At 42.0% G+C, this 21,774-nt stretch overlaps 1 protein-coding gene across 3 annotated transcripts; it reads right to left on the bottom strand.

The window, feature by feature from the left end:
- Positions 1-327: 327 nt before the first annotated feature.
- On the bottom strand, positions 328-21,726 carry ATPSCKMT (ATP synthase c subunit lysine N-methyltransferase). Of its 3 annotated transcripts, none has more exons than XM_077810801.1 (5): positions 21,397-21,726; positions 10,746-11,100; positions 9,883-10,020; positions 8,099-8,149; positions 328-936 (listed from the first exon to the last, which is right to left on the bottom strand). In XM_077810801.1, exons 2-5 carry the CDS (start codon positions 11,085-11,087, stop codon positions 736-738), a joined length of 732 nt encoding a protein of 243 aa, XP_077666927.1. In that variant the 5' UTR covers positions 11,088-11,100; positions 21,397-21,726; the 3' UTR covers positions 328-735. The 3 variants fall into 3 exon arrangements, with proteins under 3 accessions (XP_077666927.1, XP_077666928.1, XP_077666929.1); XM_077810802.1 differs by having other exon boundaries at positions 10,803-11,100; XM_077810803.1 differs by lacking the exon at positions 8,099-8,149 and having other exon boundaries at positions 10,803-11,100.
- Between the last annotated feature and the right edge of the window lie 48 nt (positions 21,727-21,774).

The following is a 21,774-nucleotide window of genomic DNA, read 5'->3' as shown; positions in this document are numbered from 1 at the left end:
TATGACCCTCACTTGTTTGTCAATCTGAATTTAGAATGTAAGCTGCTCAGGTCCAAGGCTATGGGCCTGATTCTGCACTACCTTGCACAATGAAGTCCAAGTGAGAGTAAGGTAAATGCAACTCGCCGACAGATCAGAGTGCTAACATTTTACACTAATTTTATAGATGTGTAAATGACTCCACTGCCTTGCACTTCGAGTTTCAGGCTCCAAGTCATTACTTGTTTCTGCAAAGCAGCTTGCCAACCACTTCTGGCTACGCAAAAGTAATAAATAAATAAGCTTATAAGGACCAATGTTGAGAGCTCAAAATATGGCCAGACCAAAACCAGTTAACAATAACTTTAATATTAGTAGAGCATTTAGTTTATACATGTGTCCTTAACAGTACTGAACTCTGTCTGCATCCTACAACTTTTCATGTTGAATTTTTAAAAAATAATACTAACAAAATTTCTTGAGTTTCTTCTTGTAATCAATGCATACAAGTCTTTTTTGCAGTTTTCCATGTCTACACCTTGTCTACATTTTACTGGCCTTCGCTTTGTTTTCATATAAAATAAGAGTACAATGCAGTTTTGCTTAACACCATAAGACATTCTGACAATTAAATGGGTTTAAGAAACATTCAGTGTTACTTATTGTTATCCTCCCACCACTTTAAAGTATACTAAAAACCAAATCAGATGGTCACCATTTACAGTTAGCTTCAACAACATTTTTTAACGTCAAATCTTACAAAGGATGCATCTTTTGCAGAGTTTCTGAGCATGTCTTTAAATTTCCTTTGAAAGCTTTTGAATCATAGGCCCACACCACATCTATTCCTTCTCCAGTAGTATGATCAGGCATCCAATGTGGGAAAGGAAAACGGCAGGCAACAACTCTGGCATTGTGAACAAGTTCTTCTTCAAGCTTCTTCTCCAACTGTGGCATCTGTGGAGCAACAACAAAAGCCCTTCAGATGGTGTGCAAGACAGAAGCGTTCCCTCTTGAAACTACTTCAGGCACTCAAAACTAATCCAAGGCTTGAAGATCCCTGTTTCAGTCTTAGAAAGCTTCCATGATGCAGGGTCATATGCTAACTTTGATATGCAGGTACACAGTATATGAAGCCAAAACACAGTCTTTAATTTATTCTGAGTAATGGTAAGAGCAAGAAAATTTTAAGTTTACATAACTTTTTAGAACTTACATATCACATTTATTGGGAGCTATATCATCCTCTACACCGGGGTAGGCAACCTATGGCACGTGGGCCAAAGGCGGCACACAAGCTGATTTTCAGTGGCACTCACACTGCCTGGGTCCTGGTCACCAGTCTAGGGGGCCCTGCATTTTAATTTAATTTTAAATGAAGCTTAAACATTTTAAAAACTTTATTTACTTTACATACAACAACAGTTTAGTTATATATTATAGACTTATAGAAAGAGACCTTCTAAAAACGTTAAAATGTATTACTGGCATGCAAAACCTTAAATTAAAGTGAATAAATGAAGACTCGGCACACCACTTCTGAAAGGTTGCCGACCCCTGCTTTACACAGAAAAACTTGTGTAGGGGGACAGGATACTCCACAAGTTTTGACTCAATTTCATCCAGCTCACTGGACTGGTGGTGGGGTTTGACCCTCTATTGAACATTCACGTGTTTTCATCCCCCTAAAACTTTATTATGTTCCAGAATCCACATACATCTTGGAGGCTAGTGCCTCTATGATGCTTCATGCCCCTACGGCATCTTTTGGAGAAGTCAATGCATCCCTGATGGCTAATGACCAAATCAACAGGAGTGGTAATTGGAAGGTGGAGTTACTGAATAATACGCAAAAAGAAATGGAGTACTTGTGGCACCTTAGAGACTAACCAATTTATTTGAGCATGAGCTTTCGTGAGCTCATGCTCAAATAAATTGGTTAGTCTCTAAGGTGCCACAAGTACTCCATTTCTTTTTGCGAATACAGACTAACACGGCTGTTACTCTGAAACCTGAATAATACGGTGACTGAAGAGGAAACAATGCTACAGAGAGGCCAGTCCCCTTGGCTCCACGCTCTCACCTTGTGCAGGTTAATCCCTGCCATAGTACCACAGGGCCAATATGCACAACTCCCCCTACATGTACAACCCTCTGGCCCGAGATCCATTCAATCCAGCTTCCCTCCACCCGCAGAAAGCTGAGTATATAGTCAGGGACAAAGAAAATAGGATTTGCCAGACCAGAACAGACCAATGGTTCATCTAATTGGTCATTTTACCTCCAGCAATAACTTATACCAGATGCTCAGTGTTAGGATATAGATATTCAGGCCTGTCTGTAAAGGCCTATACTCTAAGAATTTAGGTATATTCTTATCACTTGGCTAGTTATAGAGGTATAAAAGAAAGAAATCACTGTCTGCCGGTATAAGGGCCTTCTCTTACTGTGACAGTTTGTGGCCCTGTTCTTAGGCTAAGGCCTTTGGCTAAGCAGCAGAGGCAGCCATAAGCTGGGAAGCGAACGGTCACATCCTCACATTCCAAACTAGTCACACTGAAATAAGGTGCTATTCGGCTGTTAGGAATACAATCCTGTCCTGATAGTTCCTATCACCTCCAGAGAAAGGGAAGTGCCTAGAAAATGTAAAAGGAAACTTAGTTTGATAGCATCCTGTCTGGCAAGAACTCACTTATCAATAGCTGGGATGTGAAATCCTCGCTTCTGTGTTGTCTTGTCATTGTAGTTCCCACTTTGCTATTGTTTGTCTGTATAATCTCTGTCTGGTTCTGTGATTGTTCCTGTCTGCTGTATAATTAATTTTGCTGGGTGTAAACTAATTAAGGTGGTGGGATATAATTGGTTACATAATCATGTTACAATATGTTAGGATTGGTTAGTTAAATTTCAGGAAAATGATTGGTTAAGGTATAGCTAAGCAGAACTCAAGTTTTACTATATAATCTGTAGTCAATGAGGAAGTGACTGGGTGTGGGTGGGCATGTGGGTGTGGGAAATAGGAGCAGGGAATGGGGGTAAGAAAATTGGAATCATGTTTTGCTAAAGGGTAGGAATGGGAACAGGGACACAGGCGTAAGGCTCTGTGGTGTCAGAGCTGGGAAGGAGGATACTAAGGAAGGAAACTGGAATCATGCTTGCTGGAAGTTCACCCCAATAAACATCGAATTGTTTGCACCTTTGGACTTCGGGTATTGTTGCTCTCTGTTCATGCGAGAAGGACCAGGGAAGTAAGTGGGTGAAGGAATAAGCCCCCTAACACTCAGAGGAAAGTGAAAAAGATTCATCATGTACCTAGACCTAAAAGGCCTTACCCCAGATGCTCGCCACTTTATGACCTGAAGGAAGAAGGCTGACAGACCTTCTAATTTGTATCCTGGCTCAGGAAAGGGCTCACGGTATGCTTATACATATCCAAGTTTTACTGTTTAGATTTTTGCCTCAAAATCTGCTTGTGGCAGTGAGCTCTACAGACTAGCTGTAGTGCTGTGTGAAAAAGTATTTCCTTTTATATACTGTAAATTATTTTATTTTTAATTTCTAAAAAAATGATTATGTGTCAAAGACGACTAATTTATGCATAAAAATAAGTTTAAAAAGACACAAATCACACGTAAAAATTCTGTTACAAGGAACCAAAGTTTCTCAAAAATACAAAAAATGTTTTATATGGGATTCTCCATGTCATCAGTGGCCTCAGTCAGACAATAAGACATTCTTTCACTGGGACCAGAAGACAAATTTAGAGAAACGTTATCAAAGGTTGCAAATAGCTTCCACTATCAAAAACTTTTCTACAGCTGCAGAATACTTGTTATAATAATTCTATTTATAGCTTAAAGTTTAAAATTGATATTTCCCTTGAGGCAATGACATTAATAAATTAAAATGTAACAAAGATAACTTTAAAATAACAGGTTTCAGAGTAACAGCTGTGTTAGTCTGTATTCGCAAAAAGAAAAGGAGTACTTGTGGCACCTTAGAGACTAACCAATTTATTTGAGCATGAGCTTTCGTGAGCTACATGCTCAAATAAATTGGTTAGTCTCTAAGGTGCCACAAGTACTCCTTTTCTTTTTAAAATAACAGTGTCCCATACTCTGATTTTGTCCATATAAAGAATGATTGTGAACATTCATGTTGATATTTTTTATAGTTTCCATTATTTTAAAATGACATTAGAATCTCAGACTGAGCCAAAATCAACCTCAAAATAAAGGAGCCAATCACTAAAGCATGCATAAATATGCAACTAATCTAATTCTTAATATACAGAATACGAAGTGGTTGTGTGTCACATATACATAATATCAGGCATAATTATGTTTGAGAGTTATATAAATTCATTAATTGTAACCCACTTATAACTTTTATCCCTCAACTGACAAAGTAGAGATATAAAAGAAATCTTAAAATAAACTGGAATTTACCCATAAAATTATTAGTAACAATAAATGTCCCAGACATTGACTGTTTAGATACTCGGGTTTTTCTAGAAGGATGATGATTTTTATTTTGTGCCAGCACATGCTCAGATTTATTTACTTCATCTTAACAGACACTAAAGCAATAGGCACTATACAAATATATTATAAAATATATACAAAATTTTCACTGGATTAACATGTTTAAAAAAATTTCCCCATCCAATCCCAAAGTTCTCTCCTTTCAGTCCACTCAATATCCACGAAACATCTCCAACCACCACAGATAAGATCCTCTTCCTTCAGTCCACCCATACACACATACTGATCAACCCTCTCCTTCAGAAAAAGCTTGTGGGAACAGAGATCTTGCAGTGTGGCCTGTGGGTCAATAAATCCAGGCTCTGTCTTTGTAAGTTAGCCTTAGACATTAAATAGAAAAAAAGTAATATGCTCATGGCTTCAAACTAGGCCAACACTGTAACTGACCTTTCTACAAGTAATAAGATATAAGAAAATATGTGTTACAAAGTGTCCTGAGGCTGAGCTCTCACAACCACCATACTGAAGGCAATGGGGGCATTCCACAACCAGAAGGAGGCCCTCAGCATTTACTTCAGACATTTGGGCCCATTGCATTTATGGCAACATTTGTGATCATACCAAAAAGTATTTTATTATTTGAGGGATTTAAAACAAAAAACAAACAAACTAAAAACCCATACTACCACAATATTGGATTAAATAAGTAAAATATTCTTTTTTTCCCCACAAACGTTTGTGGATCTTCCTTCTACCTTATTAGGTCAGATAGCAACAATAACTAATCTACCTCATCTTAGGCTGCTACTAATTCTGAAGTTTGTTCCAAACACGTATGTCTAATCAATTTGTTCACATTTGTTTTTCTGTGCAACTGTTAACTTCCTATTTGCCAAATAGTCTTCCTGCCTCTGCACCTTTGCCCTTAGAGATTCTGCAATGCGGCTACAGAATTTCTAATTGCAAATTCATATCTGTACTGGCAAGTGAACCAGAGAGTGATCCTAATATCACTCAGTTCAGAAAGGTGGTCTAATTTCCTCACATATTAACTGCTTCAAAGAACAATTACTACATGATAGTCTTGTCAAAATCATGCAATTGAACACTTTGTTTTCTAATTACAGATATCCCTGTAACAAAGGCATCTACTGCCCTCTCCTGGAACAAAGACTGCTCCAGTGCAGTAAATCAACCAAAATGGTTAGTTTATTACCCAGTCTCTTGGGAACGCATACAATAAAACTGTTGGAACACTTGATAATGTAGACTTTCCTTCAATATGCCAACTACAGAAGTAGAAATAAAACTGCATTTTAAAATACACAGTTTTCAAAATGAGAGAGTGCTGTGGTTGGTGTCTGAATCAGATAAGCTTTTAGTCCTATTCCCTACAAGAGAAAAAAAAAAAAAAAAGACAGAAAACAAAACAGAATGTTGGTATTATTATGCTTCCTACTGTGACTCCCTGTTTATGTTACAACGATATTTTAATCACACACTATTCCCGTTTTACACTACGACCATATACCGCATTTCTCTGGCATAAACTCTTCACACATTCCATGCCACACAGTCGCCTGCCCTAAGGAATGAAACTACTTACAAACATTAATGGGGGAGTGAAAGGGAGATATCTCAGTGCATTCATAACACATACAAGGCTAGTGCTCTTATTACTGTCATAAAAGTATGTAAATGGAATAAATATTGTATTTTCTTGCCCTTCAAAGGAAAATGTAAAAATATAACCAAATAGCACTTGAAAAAAAAAACCAAAAATGAGTTTTAAAAGTTTGAATGAGTCACAGAATCATAGAATATCAGGGTTGGAAGGGACCTCAGGAGGTCATCTAGTCCAACCCCCCTGCTCAAAAGCAGGACCAATCCCCAATTAAATCATCCCAGCCAGGGCTTTGTCAAGCCTGACCTTAAAAACTTCTAAGGAAGGAGATTCCACCACCTCCCTAGGCAACGCATTCCATGTTTCACCACCCTCCTAGTGAAAAGGTTTTTCCTAATATCCAACCTAAACCTCCCCCACTGCAACTTGAGACCATTACTCCTTGTCCTGTCGTCTTCTACCACTGAGAATAGTCTAGAACCATCCTCTCTGGAACCACCTCTCAGGTAGTTGAAAGCAGCTATCAAATCCCCCCTCATTCTTCTCTTCTGCAGACTAAACAATCCCAGTTCCCTCAGCCTCTCCTCATAAGTCATGTGTTCTAGACCCCTAATCATTTTTGTTGCCCTTCGCTGGACTCTTTCCAATTTATCCACATCCTTCTTGTAGTGTGGGGCCCAAAACTGGACACAGTACTCCAGATGAGGCCTCACCAATGTCGAATAGAGGGGGACGATCACGTCCCTCGATCTGATCGCTATGCCCCTACTTATACATCCCAAAATGCCATTGGCCTTCTTGGCAACAAGGGCACACTGCTGACTCATATCCAGTTTCTCGTCCACTGTCACCCCTAGGTCCTTTTCCGCAGAACTACTGCCTAGCCATTCGGTCCCTAGTCTGTAGCTGTGCATTGGGTTCTTCCGTCCTAAGTGCAGGACCCTGCACTTATCCTTATTGAACCTCATCAGATTTCTTTTGGCCCAATCCTCCAATTTCTCCAGGTCCCTCTGTATCCTATCCCTGCCCTCCAGTGTATCTACCACTCCTCCCTGTTTAGTATTATCCGCAAATTTGCTGAGATTGCAATCCACACCATCCTCCAGATCATTTATGAAGATATTGAACAAAACCGGCCCCAGGACCGACCCCTGGGGCACTCCACTTGACACCGTCTGCCAACTAGACATGGAGCCATTGATCACTACCCATCCATCTACTGCATCATAAAAGTGGTCTCTCGAAATACCATTTTCACAGTAATTTTAAAAAGCCATATAATTTCATCTGGAACTTGACATTTTATGGGTGATATACAGCTTTCTCAAAGTGAAAAACAGTTTCCCTGTACGCTCTGCAAACTAGCAATTATATTAAAAGCACTCCATCTTACTAATCTTTACAAAGGTAATTGAAGACTACTTCAGTACTACGAACTGATACACAGTCAAGGTGCTTTCAGTTTTTGAAAAGCGTATAATCAAAGTTCAATACTTTGTTCTTTACCATATAAGTCTACAGAAGCGAGCTGAAACTAGTCAATACTCATCCTCCCTGAAAACTATTTTACTGAAAATCTGTAGAATGATCACTTTCAATGATCAAATGGAAATTGAAATTTCAAAATGGAATTTCAAATTCCAATTTCAAAATGGAATTTTGAACATTCCATTAACTTTTCAAGTAATTTAAGCTGTTTGTAAGAGTTCACAGAATTATGGTTCTGAACTATATTGGAATTTGGACTTCATTAGACAGTGCACAAATTGGAATTTCAGAAGAACAGACAGACAATTGAGATTTAGATCTTCTGCAGAAGTTTCAAATTGTAACAGGTTTTATTATTTAAATATCTATAAACTATAATCAGCATTTTGTCAAACCAAAGACTTGAATGTCAAAGGTCCCGATAAGTGGATTCACTTTATAGATCAATATCCCAATGCTGAATGCCTTGCTATTATGGTCATAAAACACAATACAGACAATGAAAGAATGAAAAAAGACTTACCATTTGAGGTACCCCAAAAACAACAACATTTGTATACTGGGAAAAGCTAACCTATTAAAAAAAATTGTATATTACCGTCATTGTGGACAATCAATATTTATAATATGAGTGGATAGTGGGGGGAATGTTAGTAATAATAATCTTCCCTTTATTCACACTCTTTTTCACAGCCAGGCCTCCTACACCAAGGACAAGGACATGGAATGATATAGAAGCCACTACACCAGCTCAACATAGCCCAAGGATTCCGCAACACAGGGTAGCTTTGCACCAATTGAGTGGCACAAAACTGCTTCAGTGTCACCAAGGCTCTGGCCCTAAGTTCCAGAATATTAATCAATTCGGAGAAGTTGCACAAGTTTACTCATTTTTACTCCAGTTCTTATCCCTAAGGAAAACTTTGCTCATTTAACATCGTAACTTTGCCACCTGTCAATTAACTCTTTAGCAATATATCTAGAGTTAAAATGGACTAACCATTTCTAATCCAAGACTGTGTTTTGAGTCCCTCACAACTTTCTGCAGTTTTTAATTATTGGGAAGGAATGTCTGGGTCAGTTCTCTGCCTTAAGATGATTTAAAGAAAAAACAAAAAAACTCTCATTCAAAAATAGTTTATCTGTTTCTGAACATGGGGGTGGGGGGAATACACTTTTCCCATTATATAAAATTCTTGCCATTCTTTTTCTTTATCACTCAATGGCTGAAACTGCAGGGGGTAGGTAAACTGAAATCCTGCAGAGAATTAATCACTAAGAAGTGTTCTGATAGAAAATTATTCTGATTTATCTGAATTATGAGGCTTTGAAAAAAATCAAACTGCACTATGTTGCTTTAAAACAGCTGTGTTCAAAAATCGAGTGTGTGTGTGCACACGCACACATATTATATACACACATAAAAAGAGGACTTGTGGCACCTTAGAGACTAACCAATTTATTTGAGCATAAGCTTTCGTGAGCTACAGCTCACTTCATCGGATGCATCCAATGAAGTGAGCTGTAGCTCACGAAAGCTCATGCTCAAATAAATTGGTTAGTCTCTAAGGTGCCACAAGTCCTCTTTTTCTTTTTGCAAAGGGTGTATATCCAAGGACCAAAAAACAGCAAAGCATTTAAGCTAGTGAGTAGTCATAGTTAGCATGTGCTTGTGTACTTTGCTGTATCAGGGCTTGGAAGAGCACATTATAGGGGACAACATTCCAGTGGTGTCTAATAAAATAATTCCAGATTATGAAATTTATTTTTTTCTTTCTCTTAAAAAGAAATACCTGAGGTTTCCATTATTTAAAAAGAAAAAAAAATACTGCAGTATGAGAATGTTGAGGCTGCACACAAGCATACTTAAGTCAGTAAATGCTAAAGTTGAACTTGCCAGTGCAACCATAACTCTTTTCCCTTGTGCACATGAATGAGTTACATAATACCACACTATTCTCAAATAATACAAAATAATCTAGTGAAAGTTGTAGAAACTATATATTTGTATACATTAGCATAAAGTTGTAGAAAATATTATATGATATAGGGTATTTGAGAAACAGTGAGATTATCTAATTAGTATCTGCATCATAATGCATGAGCACATTCACTTTGCATCTTTACCTTTGGTATTTCCTGACTTATGAATGCTAAATATATAACATTAACATTATTTTAGCAGAGGGTTTTTTAATAATTATATTATCTACAGCTGTGTGTTTTCAAATTGATCACTTCTAATTCACCAGTGAAATTATTATTGCATACTTTGATTTCTATAGTACTTTTTCACAAAACACGTACCTTCCACAAATCTGAAATATAAAATTTGGCATTATGATGCATCCCTTCTCTCCAAGCACGGTATCTGGAGTACCAGACTAGCCAGGGATTTAATTCATAACCAACAGCTTTGAATCCTTCTTTTGCAGCTGCTATCACCTACAAAAAGAAAAAGCAGTCTTCATTCAGGGCCAGAATAAACCTACAGTATGACACTATTTATGATAGAATTGTGCTTGCAGGAAACATAAGAGAATAGTGTAATTTTATTAACAGCAGAACCCAAAAGAAGAGTGCTCTATGTCTTTATTAGTTGTGTTTATCCACCTCTGGCTGCTTGAACACTAAAGCCCCAATTAATCAATCAGGAGAATAATATGGTAACAAAATTAGCAACTTTCAAGATATGCAATATGTAAAATTTAAACTACTTGACAAGTATCTTTAAATAATAAAATGACTCAAATCATGTGAAACTAAAATTTAAAAATTCTGTATTAGAAATGTATGGAAAAGTAGAAAAGGATAAGAAAGTAAATATTTTTTGTTCCTGAATAAAACTAGTCAAATATTCAAATAGTTTATTCCACACATTTTGAAGTTTTCCATATCAGTTAGTTAATGAACATTTTTTCCATTATGCACTATTAAAAAAATTCACAGTCAAATAACTTGACATTTTCATATTATTTGAAGAATACTATTTTCATTATTTGCCCAAAGGTATTCCTGAAGCCTGTAATATATACTTTTAAAAACAATCCAACTGATTTTGTCTGAATTTTTGTGGAATGGAGAGGAAAACTTTTAAACAGGGTAGAGAACCTTCACAAATACCAGGAAAAAGGGGTGCATAATGGAAAATATCTACCACAGTAGCTCACTTTTATAACACTGTTTGATGTACATGAATTTAGAGGAGCCAGAGTTTTATAACTCACAATACGTCCATCACCGCTACCTATGTCAACCAGAGATCCACTTCTGTACTGTAACATTTTCAAAACATTTTCAATCTGAGTTGAAGTTGCAGGTACAAAAGGAAGGCAAATTTTTCTCAGAGCTGGAGTTATGAATGGAGTGACAACAGCATACAGTACTACCAGTGTGCCACCAACAATGCCAGGGACCAACATTCCCCAATTTCTTTTTCTTGCATTGTCATTATCAAGGTTCATATGCAAGATGCCTTGGGTATGGCTTTCTCCTTGAAGTACTTTTGACATTGACAAAGTGTACCTGAAGAAAGGGAAAAACATATATAACATGACTCCTTTGAAATGCCAAGTACAAACCTATTTATTTCTACAGACAAAAGCTTGTTGGTGAACAGTATACAATAATAGAATCATATACTAAACTCTAAGGCTTAAGCTACATTTTATATAAAGCTTACCTCCTTTTGAGCTGGGATGTATTCATAAATCCTATTAACAAAATATTAAGTGGCCTTGGAGAAAATCATCAGAATATAATTGAATTTTAAAATCTGTTCTTTCTACCATAATTGACTTTTTTGCTCACCTTGGGCCATCATAAATGTACTGGAGAGCAAGGAATACATAACTAAGAAGCACACAGCCTATTTTCATCCAGAACACAGGGAAATTACACATTTAACTCCCATTAATACAAATAGAAGTTAAGTACATAAATCCCACATACAGAGAAATGAAAACACCTCCACTCAAAAAACCTGTTCTTGTGCATAATGATTGCAAAATTTTTATTTTAAAATATCAGTAGCTGTTTTCTCATCAAAATAGAACTGTGTTCAGTCATGAAAGGAGCAGGTTTCTTCTACTTAAAACAGAGAAAAATAGGTAAAAAAAATCAAGTAGTTAAGTGCAGTGCAAAGCCTGCTAATAAACCTATGGTTCAATGTAAAAAGTACAACACATTCTTCTTTATGTACTTTATTTAATATCCAAAGGTAGCCAAGCATTCTTAAGGAACGCAGACAAACAGTTCTACAGAAATAATGTAAGTCTGATAATTTTTCTTTCAACTCATTGTAATATCATATTAACACTCCAAACACAATATGCCTTTAAAAATCTTAGAGAGAATCTGAATATCATATTTTTTATGTGAAATGAATATAGTGCTCATGAAAGGTTGACCTGACAACCCTGTCTTATATTTCGCAACACAATATAGCAAAGTCAGTGAAAGTGCAGGCTTCCCCACATTGTCCCACTGGTGTGCATCCGTCTTGATCAATTTTTTTGAGATCAAAATAGTTCATACGATGTTGCTACACTTACATAAACAGGAGGGCCCCCCTCCCCTCATGTCATCAGGCATTGTCCATACAAGTGTGACATTTACCACTCAAGATCCAGTACCACATGGTGTTGAGAGCAAGCTGCTTTGTGCCAAAAGAGCTATGGCATGATAGAAGTATGAGCCCTTTGCAGAATCAATGGCCAAGATTTTTAAAAATGAGTGCCCAAAGTGCCTAAGCTCTATTTTCACACACTTAAGTAAATATCCTAATTTTCAAAAGTGCCGAGCAATCAACAACTACTGTTGACTTAAAATAAGAACAGCCATACTGGGTAAGACCAAAGGTCCATCTAGCCCAGTATCCTGTCTTCCAACAGTGGCCAGTGCCAGGTGCCCCAGAGGGAATGAACAGAACAGGTAACCATCAAGTGATCCATCCCCTATCTCTCATTCCCAGCTTCTGGCAAAGAGAGGCTAGGGATACCATTCCTGCCCATCCTGGCTAATAGCCATTAATGGACCTATCCTCCATGAATGTATCCAGTTCTTTTTTGAACCCTGTTATGGTCTTGGCTGTCACAACATCCTCTGGCACAGAGTTCCACAGATTGACTGTGTGTTGTGTGAAGAAATATTTTCTTTTATTTGTTTTAAACCTGATGCCTATTAATTTCATTTGGTGACCCGTAGCTCTTGTGTTATGAGAAGTAGTAAACAACACTTCCTTATCTACTCTCTCTACACCAGTCATGATTTTATAGACCACAATCATATCTCCCCTTAGCCGTCTCTTTTCCAAGCTGAAAAGTCCCAGTCTTATTAATCTCTCCTCATACAGAAGCTGTTTGATACCCCTAATCATTTTTGTTGCCTTTTTCTGAACCTTTTCCAATATAGCTATAAAGTTATCAATTTATGTAATCATCTATATTAATATCTAGTTTTTAATACTACAAAATATTAGTGATGGTAAGAGCTTTGTAAGTAATTTCTATACAATTATATCTATTAAAAATAGTATTTCCTTCTATCAATTTCAAATTTGTTGCCTTTCATTTTCTGTGGATGTCCCGCTGTTCAGGAATCATAGGAAACAATAAACATAAGTATCCAATTAATCTCTACACACCTTGTTTTTATACATCTCTGTTATGTATATACTAAAGCAAGTTCTAATCTTTCCTCTTTCCACACTTTGAATATTTTCACCATCTGCCTTTGAACTCTTCTATTTCTGCTATTTCATCTTTGAGGTTCAATAACTAAAGCACAATGTAGTATTTAAAGTGAGGAAATACCATCTAGTTAAACAATTTATGCTCAGGTGGTGTGGTTTTTAATACTTTCTAATATTCTGTTTGCTTTTAAACCTCTGGTCACTACACAGCTGCTTTCAATGGTCTGCTATCCAAGATTTTAATTTTTTTAAAGTGGTTACAAATGGACTTTGATGCTTGAAAAATTAGACCCCAGAACCTGTAACCACACACAGAAAGTTGGGCAGGTTTCTATGGCTCAATCCTACTCCCACTAAAATCAATGGAGAGAATCCTATTGGACTTCAGTAGCAAATGGATTGGCTTTGGAACTCTAGGGAACCAAGGTTTGCAAGAATCCCATGACAACAGACACAGTCACATGGCACGCCTACACTGAAGTTGTAATTTCAAGGGGTGGGCAGGGTGTGAAAGGTATAGACCAGAGATGGGCAAACTATGGCCTGCGGGACCGTCCTGCCCAGCCCCTGAGCTCCCAGCCAGGGGAGCTACCCCCGGCCCTTCCCCCGCAGCCTCAGCTTGCTGCACCGCGCCGCCAATACTCTGGCCCACCGCTCCTGCCAGGTAGCGCGGCAGGCTCCGGCATGGTAAGGGGGAGGGAAGTGGAGGGGTCCCAGGGGGCAGGAGGCAGTTGGATGAGGCGGGGGAGTCCCAGGGGGCCTGTCAGGGGGCAGGGGTGTGGATAGGGGTTGGGGCAGTCAGGGAGCAGAGGGTTGGATAGGGGGTGGGTTCCTGGAGGGGTGGGGGGCTCCCAGAGGGGGGCAGTCAGGGAACAAGGGGCGGGAGGGGGGGTTGGATGGGTGCGGGGTTCTGAAGGGGGCAGTAAGTGGGACGGAGCAGATAGGGGGCAGGGGCCAGGCTGTTTGGGGAGGCACAGCCTTCCCTACCCAGCCCTCCATAGTTTTGCAACCCCGATGTGGCCCTTGGGCCAAAAAGTTTGCCCACCCCTGGTGTAGACAAACCTGCACTAGCCCTGACTCAGTTAGCATGCTAAAAAAAGGAGTGTAGATGCGCAGGTGGTGGCATGCACTAGCTTCTTCCAGCACACCTACTGTTTCAAACTGGTTTGTACTCTGGGAAGCCAGCAAACCCTACCACCCATGGCCAAGCTACACAGCTATTTTTAGCATGCTAGCTGGATATTACACCTTTGACTCTAATGTAGACGAGTCTTAGTCATATCAGTTCAATAGCTGTCCCCAAATGGAAAATGCCTCAAATAAATCTTGCAGAAAAGGATCTTGGGGTGTTTTACCCACAAAAGCTTATGCACAAATAAATCTATTAGTCTTTAAGGTGTTTAAGGTCATTGTTTTTGTGGACACAGACTGAGAGCTACCCCTCTGATACTTGGGATTACAATGGATCACAAGCTAAATATGAGCCAACAATATAATATTGTTGTAAAAAAAGCAAACCTCCTTCTGGGATATATTAGTAGCAGTGTTGTATACAAAACAAGAATTAATACTTCCGCTCCACACAGCGCTAGTAAGGCCTCAACTGGAGTATTGCACCCAGTTCTAAGCACCACACTTTGGGAAAGATGTGCCCAAAAGGAAAAAAGTCCAAAGGAGAGCAACAAAAATTATTAAATGTCTAAAAAAAAAAAGATCTACGATGAAAGACTGAAACAACGGGACAAGACCAAAGGAGGACATGACACCAGTCTGCAAATATGTAAAAGGTTTTATAAAGAGGAAGGTGATAAACTGTTCTCCTTCGCTGCTGAGGACAGACAAATAATAGGCTAAAACTGCAGCAAAGGTGTAAGCTACACATCATGAAAAACCTGTCAGGGTGGTTAAGCACTGCCACAAATTGCCTAGGGAGGTTACGGAATCTCTGTCGCTGGAGGGGGGGGGGTGGGGTGTTAAGATCAGGTTAGACAAACACCTGTCAGGGTCACTCTCTAGATCAGCGGTCTCCAAAGTGGGGTGAAGGGGAAAGTGCCACCTCCCTCCGGCCGCTGGCTGCGCAGCTGCCCCTGAGTCCTCCGGCCCACGCTCGCAGGGCCGCATTCAGAACAGGGCTTTAGAGCTGCAGGCCAGGGCCCCGGGGCGCCCTTAGCCCAGGGCCCTGAAGCCCCTAAAGCCCCTGTGTTCCGGGTGGCCCTGCCTGCCGGGGGTGGGGGGCAGCTCCCAGAATTGTGGCCCTGGGGGTGGTGCCGCGCTGCGCAGAGCCACCTGCACACTCTCTGCACCAAACAGGAGCTGCCCCACGTAAATGCTCTGCACCTCCTGCCTGCCCCAGCCCTGAGCACCCTCTAGCTCAGTGGTTTGAGCATTGGCCTGCTAAACCCAGGGTTCAGAGTAACAGCCGTGTTAGTCTGTATTCGCAAAAAGAAAAGGAGTACTTGTGGCACCTTAGAGACTAACCAATTTATTTGAGCATGAGCTTTCGTGAACTACAGCTCACTTCATCGGATGCATACCGTGGAAACTGCAGCAGACATTATGTACACACAGAGATCATGAAACAATACCTCCTCCCACCCCACTGTCCTGCTGGTAATAGCTTATCTAAAGTGATCACCAAGTTGGGCCATTTCCAGCACAAATCCAGGTTTTCTCACCCTCCACCCCCCCACACACAAACTCACTCTCCTGCTGGTAATAGCCCATCCAAAGTGACCACTCTCCCTACAATGTGCATGGTAATCAAGGTGGGCCATGTCCAGCACAAATCCAGGCTCTCTCACCCCCCCCCTTTTTTTTTCCCCGGGACACACACACACACAAACTCACTCTCCTGCTGGCAATAGCTCATCCAAACTGACCACTCTCCAAGTTTAAATCCAAGTTTAACCAGAACGTCTGGGGGGGGGGGGGGTGGAAAAAACAAGGGGAAATAGGCTACCTTGCATAATGACTTAGCCACTCCCAGTCTCTATTTAAGCCTAAATTAATAGTATCCAATTTGTAAATGAATTCCAATTCAGCAGTTTCTCGCTGGAGTCTGGATTTGAAGTTTTTTTGTTTTAAGATAGCGACCTTCATGTCTGTGATTGCATGACCAGAGAGATTGAAGTGTTCTCCGACTGCTTTATGAATGTTATAATTCTTGACATCTGATTTGTGTCCATTTATTCTTTTACGTAGAGACTGTCCAGTTTGACCAATGTAAATGGCAGAGGGGCATTGCTGGCACATAGAATCAGAGAATATCAGGGTTGGAAGGGACCTCAGGAGGTCATCTAGTCCAACCCCCTGCTCAAAAGCAGGACCAATCCCCAAATAAATCATCCTAGCCAGGGCTTTGTCAAGCCTGACCTTAAAAACTTCTAAGGAAGGAGATTCCACCACCTCCCTAGGCAACACATTCCAGTGTTTCACCACCCTCCTAGTGAAAAAGTTTTCCCTAATATCCAACCTAAACCTCCCCCACTGCAACTTGAGACCATTACTCCTTGTCCTGTCCTCTTCCACCACTGAGAATAGTCTAGAACCATCCTCCCTGGAACTACCTCTCAGGTAGTTGAAAGCAGCTATCAAATCCCCCCTCATTCTTCTCTTCTGCAGACTAAACAATCCCAGTTCCCTCAGCCTCTCCTCATAAGTCATGTGTTCTAGACCCCTAATCATTTTTGTTGCCCTTCGCTGGACTCTTTCCAATTTATCCACATCCTTCTTGTAGTGTGGGGCCCAAAACTGGACACAGTACTCCAGATGAGGCCTCACCAATGTCGAATAGAGGGGGACGATCACGTCCCTCGATCTGCTCGCTATGCCCCTACTTATACATCCCAAAATGCCATTGGCCTTCTTGGCAACAAGGGCACACTGCTGACTCATATCCAGCTTCTCGTCCACTGTCACCCCTAGGTCCTTTTCCGCAGAACTGCTGCCTAGCCATTCGGTCCCTAGTCTGTAGCTGTGCATTGGGTTCTTCCGTCCTAAGTGCAGGACCCTGCACTTATCCTTATTGAACCTCATCAGATTTCTTTTGGCCCAATCCTCCAATTTCTCCAGGTCCCTCTGTATCCTATCCCTGCCCTCCAGCGTATCTACCACTCCTCCCAGTTTAGTATCATCCGCAAATTTGCTGAGAGTGCAATCCACACCATCCTCCAGATCATTTATGAAGATATTGAACAAAACCGGCCCCAGGACCGACCCCTGGGGCACTCCACTTGACACCGGCTGCCAACTAGACATGGAGCCATTGATCACTACCCGTTGAGCCCGACAATCTAGCCAACTTTCTACCCACCTTGTAATGCATCCATCCAGCCCATACTTCCTTAACTTGCTGACAAGAATACTGTGGGAGACCGTGTCAAAAGCTTTGCTAAAGTCAAGATACAATACATCCACTGCTTTCCCTTCATCCACAGAACCAGTAATCTCATCATAGAAGGCGATTAGATTAGTCAGGCATGACCTTCCCTTGGTGAATCCATGCTGACTGTTCCTGATCACTTTCCTCTCATGTAAGTGCTTCAGGATTGATTCTTTGAGGACCTGCTCCATGATTTTTCCAGGGACTGAAGTGAGGCTTACTGGCCTGTAGTTCCCAGGATCCTCCTTCTTCCCTTTTTTAAAGATGGGCACTACATTAGCCTTTTTCCAGTCATCCGGGACTTCCCCCGTTTGCCACGAGTTTTCAAAGATAATGGCCAATGGCTCTGCAATCACAGCCGCCAGTTCCTTTAGCACTCTTGGATGCAACTCATCCGGCCCTATGGACTTCTGCACATCCAGTTTTTCTAAATAGTCCCTAACCACCTCTTTCTCCACAGAGGGCTGGCCATCTATTCCCCATGTTGTGATGCCCAGCACAGCAGTCTGGGAGCTGACCTTGTTCGTGAAGACAGAGGCAAAAAAAGCATTGAGTACATTAGCTTTTTCCACATCCTCCGTCACAAGGTTGCCTCCCTCATTCAGTAAGGGGCCCACACTTTCCTTGGCTTTCTTCTTGTTGCCAACATACCTGAAGAAACCCTTCTTGTTACTCTTAACATCTCTCGCTAGCTGCAGCTCCAGGTGCGATTTGGCCCTCCTAATTTCATTCCTACATGCCCGAGCAATATTTTTATACTCTTCCCTGGTCATATGTCCAACCTTCCACTTCTTGTAAGCTTCTTTTTTATGCTTAAGATCTGCTAGGATTTCACCGTTAAGACAAGCTGATCGCCTGCCATACTTACTATTCTTTCGACATATCGGGATGGTTTGTCCCTGTAACCTCAACAGGGATTCCTTGAAATACAGCCAGCTCTCCTGGACTCCTTTCCCCTTCATGTTAGTCCCCCAGGGGATCCTACCCATCTGTTCCCTGAGGGAGTCGAAGTCTGCTTTCCTGAAGTCCAGGGTCCGTATCCTGCTGCTTACCTTTCTTCCCTGTGTCAGGATCCTGAACTTAACCAACTCATGGTCACTGCCTCCCAGATTCCCATCCACTTTTGCTTCCCCTACTAATTCTTCCCGCTTTGTGAGCAGCAGGTCAAGAAAAGCTCCCCCCCTAGTTGGCTCCTCTAGCACTTGCACCAGGAAATTGTCCCCTACGCTTTCCAAAAACTTCCTGGATTGTCTATGCACCGCTGTACTGCTCTCCCAGCAGATATCAGGAAAATTAAAGTCACCCATGAGAACCAGGGCATGCGATCTAGTAGCTTCCGCAAGCTGCCGGAAGAAAGCCTCATCCACCTCATCCCCCTGGTCCGGTGGTCTATAGCAGACCTGATATGCCAGACATGATGGCATATATCACATTGGTGGATGTGCAGGTGAACGAGCCTCTGAAAGTCTGGCTGATGTTATTTGGCCCTGTGATGGTGTCCCCTGAATAGATATGTGGGCACAGTTGGCAACGGGCTTTGTTGCAAGGATAAGTTCCTGGGTTAGTGGTTCTGTCGTGTGGTATGTGGTTGTTGGTGAGTATTTGCTTCAGGTTGCGGGGCTGTCTGTAGGCAAGGACTGGCCTGTCTCCCAAGATTTGTGAGAGTGTTGGGTCATCCTTTAGGATAGGTTGTAGATCCTTAATAATGCGTTGGAGGGGTTTTAGTTGGGGACTGAAGGTGACAGCTAGTGGCGTTCTGTTCTTTTCTTTGTTAGGCCTGTCCTGTAGTAGGTGACTTCTGGGAACTCTTCTGGCTCTATCAATCTGTTTCTTCACTTCCGCAGGTGGGTATTGTAGTTGTAAGAAAGCTTGACAGAGATCTTGTAGGTGTTTGTCTCTGTCTGAGGGGTTGGAGCAAATGCGGTTGTGTCGCAGAGCTTGGCTGTAGACAATGGATCATGTGGTGTGGTCAGGGTGAAAGCTGGAGGCATGTAGGTAGGAATAGCGGTCAGTAGGTTTCCGGTATAGGGTGGTGTTTATGTGACCATCGCTTATTAGCACTGTAGTGTCCAGGAAGTGGATCTCTTGTGTGGACTGGACCAGGCTGAGGTTGATGGTGGGATGGAAGTTGTTGAAATCATGGTGGAATTCCTCAAGGGCTTCTTTTCCATGGGTCCAGATGATGAAGATGTCATCAATATAGCGCAAGTAGAGTAGGGGCTTTAGGGGACGAGAGCTGAGGAAGCGTTGTTCTAAATCAGCCATAAAAATGTTGGCATACTGTGGGGCCATGCGGGTACCCATAGCAGTGCCGCTGATCTGAAGGTATACATTGTCCCCAAATGTAAAATAGTTATGGGTAAGGACAAAGTCACAAAGTTCAGCCACCAGTTTAGCCGTGACATTATCGGGGATAGTGTTCTTGATGGCTATTACCAGCAGGAGAGTGAGTTTGTGTGTGTATGGGGGTGGGGGGGGTGAGAAAACCTGGATTTGTGCTGGAAATGGCCCACCTTGATTATCATGCACATTGTGAAGAGAGTTGTCACTTTGGATGGGCGATTACCAGCAGGAGAGTGAGTTTGTGTGTGGAGGGGTGGAGGGTGAGAAAACCTGGATTTGTGCTGGAAATGGCCCAACTTGATGATCACTTTAGATAAGCTATTACCAGCAGGACAGTGGGGTGGGAGGAGGTATTGTTTCATGATCTCTGTGTGTATATAATGTCTGCTGCAGTTTCCACGGTATGCATCCGATGAAGTGAGCTGTAGCTCACGAAAGCTCATGCTCAAATAAATTGGTTAGTCTCTAAGGTGCCACAAGTGCTCCTTTTCTTTTTGCAAACCCAGGGTTGTGAGTTCAATCCTTCAGAGGACCATTTGGGATCTGGGGCAAAAACTGGGGATTGGTCCTGCTTTCTGAGCAGGAGGTTGGACTAGATGACCTCCTGAGGTCCCTTCCAACCCTGATATTCTATTCTATGAACTCCCTCCCTCCCAGACCCTGCACCCCACCCTGAGCGCCCGCTGTATCACAAAATGTTAAACCAAGATTTTCAAAAATAATAAAAGCATATTCAACCACATTATTCTCACTAATATTTTTTTAGTGAGAGCAAAAAGGTTTTTTGTACCGTTAATAAAAAATAAAAAAAAATTAAAATATTGTTTATTTCATCTTTATCTCATTGTTTCTAATGTCTTTTTGTGTATGTTTTATAATTTACCTAATATATTAGTACAGTAGTACATGTATATAATCTATACATAAACAAATATACATATATTGGGGTGCGTGCTCAAAAAATATTTACTGGTAGGGGTGGGCGACCAAAGGAGTTTGGAGACCACTGCTGGAGAGAACACTTGATCCTGCCTCAGTGCAGGGGACGGGACTGGATGATCTAGCAAGGCCCCTTCCACTCCTGCATCTCTCTGGCTCTAACTTCCACTCTTCGAGCCTCAAGGGACTTAATAAAGGGGAAAAACCAGCAGCCCGAGCCGGCTTCCCCCGGCGCGTCGCTTCAGCAGTCACCGCGGCAGGGGCGGGCGCGGCTCCGCGGCGTGGCAGACCCAGGGTCCCCCGGCTAGCGGGCAGGTCCTTGGCCAACGCGCCGTGCACCGGCGGGGGCGGCGGTAGCACAGGCCCGGTCCGGCACGCAAGGGCTCCACCCCACCCCGGCGGCGCAGCCAAGGGCCCTGCCTCGCCAAGCCAGGCCAGCGCCCTCCCCCTCCCCACCCCCACTCACCGAGGGGCCGATACCGCGAGACTCGGAGGAACAGGCGGGAACTCCTCGTGGGGCGACTTGGACCGACGCAGGAGCAGCGGAGTGGACGATACCACCCGAAACGCAGGGGGGAGGATCGCCCGGGGCAGGCTGCGCAGCACTGTAGAGTAGCGTATCCCACCTCGCAGCGCGCATTTGCGCCGTTTCTTTTTGCTCGCGCTGTAGCGCCGTGGACCCTGCGAATATGACGTGTGTCGGAGTTCCGCTTAATGGTCTCTCCCACTCTGACTTGCGCCCTTCTTTCCATCAGACGCTTCCAGAAGGGCTCAGGGGGGCGCCACATTGGTCCCAGCTGAGAAATCCTTCCGGTAGTAAGCCGCTGCGCATGCGCGGCGCAGA

This window comes from Eretmochelys imbricata, chromosome 2 (assembly GCF_965152235.1).
Source record: "Eretmochelys imbricata isolate rEreImb1 chromosome 2, rEreImb1.hap1, whole genome shotgun sequence".
NCBI lineage: Eukaryota > Metazoa > Chordata > Testudines > Cheloniidae > Eretmochelys > Eretmochelys imbricata.
The sequence above is the reverse complement of the archived record's forward strand: the minus strand, read 5'-3'. Positions and strand labels throughout refer to the sequence as shown.